Source organism: Poecilia mexicana, unplaced genomic scaffold, assembly GCF_051168715.1.
Source record: "Poecilia mexicana isolate PSO_F unplaced genomic scaffold, ASM5116871v1 scaffold_2, whole genome shotgun sequence".
In the NCBI taxonomy this organism is placed as follows: domain Eukaryota; kingdom Metazoa; phylum Chordata; class Actinopteri; order Cyprinodontiformes; family Poeciliidae; genus Poecilia; species Poecilia mexicana.
In genome coordinates this window covers 34070406-34080405 of record NW_028263371.1, presented here as the reverse complement: position 1 = coordinate 34080405, position 10000 = coordinate 34070406, and the positions used below count along the sequence as shown (strand labels likewise).

General features: G+C 62.3%; 1 protein-coding gene across 1 annotated transcript; it reads right to left on the bottom strand.

The window, feature by feature from the left end:
- Positions 1-4937: 4937 nt before the first annotated feature.
- LOC148160794 (uncharacterized) lies at positions 4938-7286 on the bottom strand. The gene is made up of 3 exons (XM_088008220.1): positions 5499-7286; positions 5175-5423; positions 4938-5096 (listed from the first exon to the last, which is right to left on the bottom strand). The coding sequence occupies exons 1-3, from the start codon at positions 7284-7286 to the stop codon at positions 4938-4940; spliced, it is 2196 nt and encodes a 731-aa protein (XP_087864346.1).
- Between the last annotated feature and the right edge of the window lie 2714 nt (positions 7287-10000).

Here is a 10000-nt window from a genome sequence, read left to right as displayed (position 1 = left end):
TGGAGGGTGTAGTCCGAGGAGGGGTGCTTAAGTGTGGGTGCACAGGTGAGTGTGGAGAGCCTGGTTCTCTGGATGGGTCTGACTGTCTGTTTCTCTCCCCGGAGCAAAGCCTGGATGTGGGTAAGTGTTCTGGGTGTGCCTGCCTGGAGCTCCATGCCTGGTTCTCTTCCTGGAGGTCAGGGCCTGCAGCTCCAGGCCTGGTTCTCTGCCTGGAGGTCAAGGCCTGCAGCTCCATGCCTGGTTCTCTTCCTGGAGGTCAGGGCCTGCAGCTCCAGGCCTGGTTCTCTGCCTGGAGGTCAAGGCCTGCAGCTCCATGCCTGGTTCTCTTCCTGGAGGTCAGGGCCTGCAGCTCCAGGCCTGGTTCTCTGCCTGGAGGTCAAGGCCTGCAGCTCCAGGCCTGGTTCTCTGCCTGGAGGTCAGGGCCTGCAGCTCCAGGCCTGGTTCTCTGCCTGGAGGTCAAGGCCTTTAGCTCCAGGCCTGGTTCTCTTCCTGGAGGTCAAGGCCTTTAGCTCCAGGCCTGGTTCTCTTCCTGGAGGTCAAGGCCTGCAGCTCCATGCCTGGTTCTCTTCCTGGAGGTCAGGGCCTGCAGCTCCATGCCTGGTCCTCTGCCTGGAGGTCAGGGCCTGCAGCTCCATGCCTGGTCCTCTGCCTGGAGGTCAGGGCCTGCAGCTCCAGGCCTGGTTCTCTGCCTGGAGGTCAGGGCCTGCAGCTCCATGCCTGGTTCTCTTCCTGGAGGTCAGGGCCTGCAGCTCCATGCCTGGTTCTCTTCCTGGAGGTCAAGGCCTGCAGCTCCAGGCCTGGTTCTCTTCCTGGAGGTCAAGGCCTGCAGCTCCAGGCCTGGTTCTCTGCCTGGAGGTCAGGGCCTGCAGCTCCAGGCCTGGTTCTCTGCCTGGAGGTCAAGGCCTTTAGCTCCAGGCCTGGTTCTCTTCCTGGAGGTCAAGGCCTTTAGCTCCAGGCCTGGTTCTCTTCCTGGAGGTCAAGGCCTTTAGCTCCAGGCCTGGTTCTCTGCCTGGAGGTCAGGGCCTGCAGCTCCAGGCCTGGTTCTCTGCCTGGAGGTCAAGGCCTTTAGCTCCAGGCCTGGTTCTCTTCCTGGAGGTCAAGGCCTGCAGCTCCAGGCCTGGTTCTCTTCCTGGAGGTCAAGGCCTGCAGCTCCAGGCCTGGTTCTCTGCCTGGAGGTCAGGGCCTGCAGCTCCAGGCCTGGTTCTCTGCCTGGAGGTCAAGGCCTTTAGCTCCAGGCCTGGTTCTCTGCCTGGAGGTCAGGGCCTGCAGCTCCAGGCCTGGTTCTCTGCCTGGAGGTCAAGGCCTTTAGCTCCAGGCCTGGTTCTCTGCCTGGAGGTCAAGGCCTTTAGCTCCAGGCCTGGTTCTCTTCCTGGAGGTCAAGGCCTTTAGCTCCAGGCCTGGTTCTCTTCCTGGAGGTCAAGGCCTGCAGCTCCAGGCCTGGTTCTCTTCCTGGAGGTCAAGGCCTGCAGCTCCAGGCCTGGTTCTCTGCCTGGAGGTCAGGGCCTGCAGCTCCAGGCCTGGTTCTCTGCCTGGAGGTCAAGGCCTGCAGCTCCAGGCCTGGTTCTCTGCCTGGAGGTCAGGGCCTGCAGCTCCAGGCCTGGTTCTCTGCCTGGAGGTCAAGGCCTTTAGCTCCAGGCCTGGTTCTCTGCCTGGAGGTCAAGGCCTTTAGCTCCAGGCCTGGTTCTCTTCCTGGAGGTCAAGGCCTTTAGCTCCAGGCCTGGTTCTCTTCCTGGAGGTCAGGGCCTGCAGCTCCAGGCCTGGTTCTCTGCCTGGAGGTCAAGGCCTTTAGCTCCAGGCCTGGTTCTCTTCCTGGAGGTCAAGGCCTTTAGCTCCAGGCCTGGTTCTCTTCCTGGAGGTCAAGGCCTGCAGCTCCAGGCCTGGTTCTCTGCCTGGAGGTCAGGGCCTTTAGCTCCAGGCCTGGTTCTCTTCCTGGAGGTCAGGGCCTTTAGCTCCAGGCCTGGTTCTCTTCCTGGAGGTCAAGGCCTGCAGCTCCAGGCCTGGTTCTCTTCCTGGAGGTCAAGGCCTGCAGCTCCAGGCCTGGTTCTCTGCCTGGAGGTCAGGGCCTGCAGCTCCAGGCCTGGTTCTCTGCCTGGAGGTCAAGGCCTGCAGCTCCAGGCCTGGTTCTCTGCCTGGAGGTCAGGGCCTGCAGCTCCAGGCCTGGTTCTCTGCCTGGAGGTCAAGGCCTTTAGCTCCAGGCCTGGTTCTCTGCCTGGAGGTCAAGGCCTTTAGCTCCAGGCCTGGTTCTCTTCCTGGAGGTCAAGGCCTTTAGCTCCAGGCCTGGTTCTCTTCCTGGAGGTCAAGGCCTGCAGCTCCAGGCCTGGTTCTCTTCCTGGAGGTCAAGGCCTGCAGCTCCAGGCCTGGTTCTCTGCCTGGAGGTCAGGGCCTGCAGCTCCAGGCCTGGTTCTCTGCCTGGAGGTCAAGGCCTGCAGCTCCAGGCCTGGTTCTCTGCCTGGAGGTCAGGGCCTGCAGCTCCAGGCCTGGTTCTCTGCCTGGAGGTCAAGGCCTTTAGCTCCAGGCCTGGTTCTCTGCCTGGAGGTCAAGGCCTTTAGCTCCAGGCCTGGTTCTCTTCCTGGAGGTCAAGGCCTTTAGCTCCAGGCCTGGTTCTCTTCCTGGAGGTCAGGGCCTGCAGCTCCAGGCCTGGTTCTCTGCCTGGAGGTCAAGGCCTTTAGCTCCAGGCCTGGTTCTCTTCCTGGAGGTCAAGGCCTTTAGCTCCAGGCCTGGTTCTCTTCCTGGAGGTCAAGGCCTGCAGCTCCAGGCCTGGTTCTCTGCCTGGAGGTCAGGGCCTTTAGCTCCAGGCCTGGTTCTCTTCCTGGAGGTCAGGGCCTTTAGCTCCAGGCCTGGTTCTCTGCCTGGAGGTCAAGGCCTTTAGCTCCAGGCCTGGTTCTCTTCCTGGAGGTCAAGGCCTTTAGCTCCAGGCCTGGTTCTCTTCCTGGAGGTCAAGGCCTGCAGCTCCATGCCTGGTTCTCTGCCTGGAGGTCAGGGCCTGCAGCTCCATGCCTGGTCCTCTGCCTGGAGGTCAGGGCCTGCAGCTCCATGCCTGGTCCTCTGCCTGGAGCTCCATGCCCTGTCCCCTGCATGTGTGTGCGGTCCTGGAGCTCCATGCACGGCCCCCTGCATGTGTGTGCGGGCCTGGAGCTCCATGCACGGCCCCCTGCATGTGTGTGCGGGCCTGGAGCTCCATGCACGGCCCCCTGCATGTGTGTGCGGGCCTGGAGCTCCATGCACGGCCCCCTGCATGTGTGTGCGGGCCTGGAGCTCCATGCACGGCCCCCTGCATGTGTGTGCGGGCCTGGAGCTCCATGCACGGCCCCCTGCATGTGTGTGCGGGCCTGGAGCTCCATGCACGGCCCCCTGCATGTGTGTGCGGTCCTGGAGCTCCATGCACGGCCCCCTGCATGTGTGTGCGGGCCTGGAGCTCCATGCACGGCCCCCTGGATGTGTGTGCGGGCCTGGAGCTCCATGCACGGCCCCCTGGATGTGTGTGCGGGCCTGGAGCTCCATGCACGGCCCCCTGCATGTGTGTGCGGGCCTGGAGCTCCATGCACGGCCCCCTGCATGTGTGTGCGGGCCTGGAGCTCCATGCACGGCCCCCTGCATGTGTGTGCGGGCCTGGAGCTCCATGCACGGCCCCCTGCATGTGTGTGCGGTCCTGGAGCTCCATGCACGGCCCCCTGCATGTGTGTGCGGGCCTGGAGCTCCATGCACGGCCCCCTGCATGTGTGTGCGGTCCTGGAGCTCCATGCACGGCCCCCTGCATGTGTGTGCGGGCCTGGAGCTCTACCTGAGGGTGAGATCTGGAAATGAGCAACACATGTGATGCGAAATCGGTCAAAAATGCATTTTATCCGGTAAAACCGGGTATGGTTCGAATCTCCAGAGTCCCGGGAACAGCCTGGTGAAGTCCGCATGCTTCTATCTTTAAAAATGAGGGAGATATGGGCTTTTGAAAAAGTAGTAATGCCGAGGGATTTAGGGACCTTACAATGAAAATCACTGCCGGAACGATATCAGGAGAGAGTCAAAAGAGAGGGCCCTGTTCGCAAATTTTCAAAGTGTTTCAACACTCAGACATATTTTCGTGATCCTTGATGCCTTGGGAGTCCATCCAAGGGGGTGTCAGCCCTCTTTTCTCCCATTTTCGGCCGTTTTTAAGCGCTTTTTCGGCAAAAAGTCGCACCTTGTCCTGGAGAACCGGGGCTTTCACGCAGCGGGTTCCTTTTCGGCAGGTGAGTCCCCACGGTCCCTCTGATGGGTCCTGGGGTCCTCCCGGTCGGGCTGGAGCTCCGTGGAGCCCCGGGGGAGCGGGGAGTCTCTCTGGACCCAGGCCGAAGACGGAGCACCGACAGCGGGCTGACCCCGCCTAGGTGACCCGCTCGGAGGTCTGGAGCTCCGGCGGATGTCTCCCCACACACATTTACACACACCATCCGACCGATCAAGCACTTGTGGCCTGCCATGGAGGGCTCCCGCCGGCCCCGGATGCTCTGGCAACCGGCGCTTCGGTGGAGGGTTCCTCCAGCCTTGCGGGCTCGACTCTAGACGCGCGCAGGTGTAGGTCTGGAGCTCCGTGGAGAACCGGTTATCCTATCCGGTTTTGTCAATTCATCCAAGGAAGGCCTGAAGGAGCGCGGACAGTGAAGCAGCAGTGTGTAACAGGAGCGAGGCAGCAGCCGGAGTATGCCCGGAAGCCGGTCGCATACCCCCCCCCACAGAACGAAGCGTTTACTTGGCCCTCTCGCTGCTTCTCTGTGCGCCATGCCACCGGGCCACCTAGATCCCTCCGCCCCCTTCTCTGGAGCGGGGCGGGGGGGGTTCGAGGATGGGACCCGGTGGCGTGCTAGTCTGAGGGACCCCTGGGGGTCTGTGGTGCGAACATGTAATGCGGCAAAGAAGGGAGAGAGTTCAGCCAGGTTTAACGTTTTTATTGTGGCCGTGTTTCACTGTGGGCATTCCCTGGCTCTGTCAAACTTTTGCCTCAGTGCTGCCAGCTGCCTGGCGTTCATATGGAGGGCGTAGAATCTGTCTGCGGTGGATGTGTCGTGACACATCAGCCTGGCCATCTCCTTCCTCACCTCGCTGGTCTGACTGTCTCTGGCCTGGGGGGGGGGAGTGCAGGAGAAGGGTTAGGTTTCCAGGTGATGGATCATGGTGGTTTTGAATGTTGATCCACTCACCATCGTTGCAACGGCGGTTCTCAGGTCTGTTAGGGACGGGCTGCCTGGCATCCCCAGCTCCCGCCAAGCAGATCTGGTGAACTTGTTCAGCTTCTCAATCATCCGTCCGTTGGTGTTGAAGAACACCAGGTCGCATGTCGGCTGGAGCCTGGCTCGTATCTGCATCCAGGCCTCCAGCCACCCGAATTCCTCCGCTGTGAGAAAAACCTGCGCGTGCCCGAAGGCACGGTTGGTTTTGTGGTGTTGTATCTGCAAGAGAGGAGAGGGAGAGATCCGGTAAGGGAACGCAAACTTTGACCGGGTGTGTGTGTGTGATACACTCACGTTGAGCACATATCCAGGGTCACCCGGATTGAACTCCCGCTTCGCCTCATCCATCTCCTCCACCTTGAGATGTGTCATGACGCCGGCTCTGTGGCCGTAGAGACACGTAATCAAGAGGGAGAAGGCCCCGATAAACAGATGTCGTTGAGTAGCGTCGCAGCTCTTCTCGGAAAGCGATCGCAATAGCCCTGGTATGAGCTCCTTCGTCGCAGACACACATCTGCGGAGAACCCCCGGTGTTACAGCGCGGGTTACCTTCTGGTGCTTAACATGCAGTTGACGCAGGACTACCCCGGCAGAAATCTTGTGTGTTGCGGCCCTAATGGCTCTGGAGAGCGCGATGAGCTGGGTCGCTCCCAGGGCCGAATCTGCGGGCGGGGTCTCGGTGAAGTACGTGACAAACTGACTCGTGTTTGTCAGGTACACCTTAACCGTGGTGATGGCTCTACCCTCCCGCAGCAATCTGCATGGCCACTCCACGGCCCGCACCGGGTCGTGGAGAAAGAGCCATGAGCTCAATTCAGTCTTGCCGCCCGCCATGTGTGTCAGGAAAGCCTGCACACGGCCAACCTTTGAAACCGTGTTCTCTTTATGCTTTCTGGAGAGTCCGACAGACATGATGAACTCTGCGTACTCGTCCAGGTAGCACCCGATCGTCTCCGGTAAGGTAACGGACGTTCCACCCACCGGTCTGTCGGCTGTCCGGTGCGTCTCCTCCCTCAAATCCGCCGCAGCCGCTCCCGTTGGTTGACCGTCTGGCAGCGACCTCTCCGGAGAACTGTCGCTGCTGCTGCTGCTGATGGTGATGGTCCGGTTCGGTTGACCACACGGAAGCGACCAAGTGGGTGACGAGGGGGGGTCGTCCTCGGGCACGGCAGGCCAGCTGGGTGCCGTGCGCAGAGCCTCGATGAAACCGGCCGGCGCAGGGAGGCCGTCGCCGTTCTGTGGAGGCGCGTCCTGTCTCGGGGGACAGCTGCCACCCGCAGCTGCCCTCCAGCTTGGCGCGTCTCTGTCGCTCGGCGGAGAGGAGCCCTGGGCCTCGATGTGTCGGGGGGGAGGCGCAGGGAGGCCGCCGCGGTCGCGGTGCCCGTTCGGTCGTCCCGGCGGACAGCTTCCACCCGGAGCTGCCCGTCGTGGCCGGCCGTCGGTCCCGGGCTGCGTAGAGGAGCCCTGCGCTTTGTCCGCCGTCGCCCGCCAAGGCATGACCAGCAGCGTTGGAGGGGCTGCTGGTGCAGGTCGCCAGGGAAGCGGGATAGGTGTCCGTCCCGCGATGCTCGGCCCAGGTGACGCCGGTGTAGTGCCAGGCACGCCTTCCCTTCGGACTTCCGTGTCCGCCCTGCGCCCCACGTCCACCGCCGCGGCCGTGTGGTCTGGGTGTGCGGAGGAGGTAGGCTGACCGCGCCCCTCGCAGCGTGGCCCGCTCTCCTCCCCTTCGTCACTCAGATCCAGCTCGGTCGCGAGCGGTGGTGTGGGGTTGGAAGCCCTGAGGCGACGTACCTGCTCCACGAACCGGCGCCACTGAAGCCGCTTGAGCATCCGGGCCTTCCTCCGCCTGCTCAGGTCTCGATGGGCGTTCTGGAGGTGTTCAGCGACCCGGGGCCCGTGGTACTGACAGCCGTCGATGCAGCACGCCATCCCGTTCACCGAAAAACGACCGCTAGCAAAGGCTAGCAGGAGTTTGCGCTCCTTCCCATTCCGGACGTGGTGAACGTTGTCCAAGTGCTCCCTCAGCCTGTATCCAGCATACCTGCACACAGGGCAGGTGCTTTTGTATTTCGCTCCAGTCATCTCTCGGCAATGATCCGATAGCAAATGAGCGAATTTGGGCTAACCCTCCTCCCTAAATATGGCCGCCGGGGCGGAAGGGGTGGTCCTCCCTAATTGACGACTTTAGCTATGTAACATCCGGAGGACCCAAGACCCACCCCCGATGTCGAACTAACCCGCCCCCCCCTCCCCGTTATCGGGGCCCGTTCAAGGGTCCCGTTCAAGGGTCCCGTTCAAGGGTCCCGTTCAAGGGTCCCGTTCAAGGGTCCCGTTCTCCGGCCTGGAGAGCCGGACGCGTTTCCCAGCCCCGATTCCCAACCTGGTTTTACATAGACAAACCTCCCGAAAAACAACCCCGACCCCCAGGCGCGATCGGGGCCTTTGCTCCGGACTCCGGTTTTTCTAGTTAGGACTCTAGTGGAGGGTTAGAGTTAGATGGTACCAATACAGGGGCGTAATCGCCCCACCATCCAACCCCCTCTTCCTACACACACCGAGCCCTGCCTTACCAGGGGCACGACCCTCCAGGGCCTGCGTGCTGGAGGGGTGTAGTCCGAGGAGGGGTGCTTAAGTGTGGGTGCGCAGGTGGGTGTGGAGAGCGTGGTTCTCCCTGGGTGTCGGGTGCCTCTTGTTCCAGGCCCGGCTCCCGGTCTGTACCTCCAGCTCCCGTTCTACGGGCTGGAACCCCGGGCTGTACGTCCAGCTCCCGTTCTACGGGCTGGAACCCCGGGCTGTACGTCCAGCTCCCGTTCTACGGGCTGGACATCCAGGCTGGAACCCCAACCCTCTAAACTCTAAGTGTCCCTGCCTTACCAGGGGCACGACCCTCCAGGGCCTGCGTGCTGGAGGGGTGTAGTCCGAGGAGGGGTGCTTAAGTGTGGGTGCGCAGGTGGGTGTGGAGAGCCTGGTTCTCCCTGGGTGTCGGGTGCCTCTTGTTCCAGGCCCGGCTCCTGGTCTGTACCCCGGACTTTGAGACCCCCTGGAGACCCAACCATAAGAGCCAGGGGTCTCCAACTCGGTGGGCCGGTCCGGGGCCTTCCCCCGGACCGTGTGCCACCGTTGGTCCGGGCCCCCCGCCCCCCAGGGCCGGGATCCAGGCCCTAGGGGGCCCCAGACTTTGAGACCCCCTGGAGACCCAACCATAAGAGCCAGGGGTCTCCAACTCGGTGGGCCGGTCCGGGGCCTTCCCCCGGACCGTGTGCCACCGTTGGTCCGGGCCCCCCGCCCCCCAGGGCCGGGATCCAGGCCCTAGGGGGCCCCAGACTTTGAGACCCCCTGGAGACCCAACCATAAGAGCCAGGGGTCTCCAACTCGGTGGGCCGGTCCGGGGCCTTCCCCCGGACCGTGTGCCACCGTTGGTCCGGGCCCCCCGCCCCCCAGGGCCGGGATCCAGGCCCTAGGGGGCCCCAGACTTTGAGACCCCCTGGAGACCCAACCATAAGAGCCAGGGGTCTCCAACTCGGTGGGCCGGTCCGGGGCCTTCCCCCGGACCGTGTGCCACCGTTGGTCCGGGCCCCCCGCCCCCCAGGGCCGGGATCCAGGCCCTAGGGGGCCCCAGACTTTGAGCCCCCCTGGAGACCCGACCTACCCTGGAGATCGGGGCCCCCAATACGTGCATGCCGCATACCGTATTAAAGCTCCGGGCCTCCTGAACACGGTGGTGGTCTTGGTTCGTCTCTAGGACGTGCCCCCGAATTACTACGAATTTGTAACCGATTAGCGTCAAACCGGGCCGGCTTTGCCCCGCGATAAGTCGGTCCAAACGGACCGGAACCCGGGCGAGCCGCACACCGTCGGATCCGGGCCGGTCCGCTGATGGCTGTGGTGGTCTCCGATTTCCGCTGGGACGTTCCCCCGAATTTATACGAATTTTTAACCGTTTTGGGCCCAACCGGACCTCCGGTCCGGTTCCCGGGGTCCCACCGACCCGAGACCCGGATCATCGAGCTCCTGAGACGGCCCCGGTCACGAGGGTGTCGGTCCCGGAAGCCTGGGTGGAGGTCCGAAAACCGGACTTCCAGAGGGGGAGACTCGGCGGTGAGCAGCTGCAGATTTCGTCCGCCTGCTAGCGCGGCCCTCCCGGATAGCTCTGCCGCGGATCCCCGGTCTGGACCTCCGGAGCTCCGGTTCGATCCTTAAAAACGCACTGCACCCAGGCAAACCATATATTGGCTGAAAGCTTGGACCGCGGGGAACACGGTGGTGGTCTCGGATCGTCTCTAGGACCTTCCCAGCCGGCGGTAGAAGCGAAAGCAGTTTACCGGGAAATGAGCTCCAAAAATCGGTCAAAAATGCGTTTTATCCGGGAAAACCGGATATGGTTCGAATCTCCGGAGCCCGAAGAGCAGCCCGGTGAAGACCGCATGGTTCTATCTTTAAAAATGAGGGAGATACGGGGTTTTAAAAAAAGCAGTACTGCCCCCACGACGGGGGGGGCGTTCTGGGAGTGAAAGTCAAAACGCTTTTCGGGCCCTTATAAAGAAAATCACTGCCGGAACGATATCAGGAGAGAGTTGGAAAAGAGGGTCTGGGCGGAAAAATGACTAAGTGTTTCAACACTTAGACATATTTTCATGATCCTTGAAGTCTCGGGAGGCCATCCAAGCGGGTCTCAGCCCTCTTTTCCCCCATTTTCGGCCGTTTTTAGCGCTTTTTCGGCAAAAAGTTGCACTTTGTCCTGGAGAAGCGGGGCTTTCACGCTGTGGCTTCCCGTTCGGCCGGTGAGTCTCCACGGT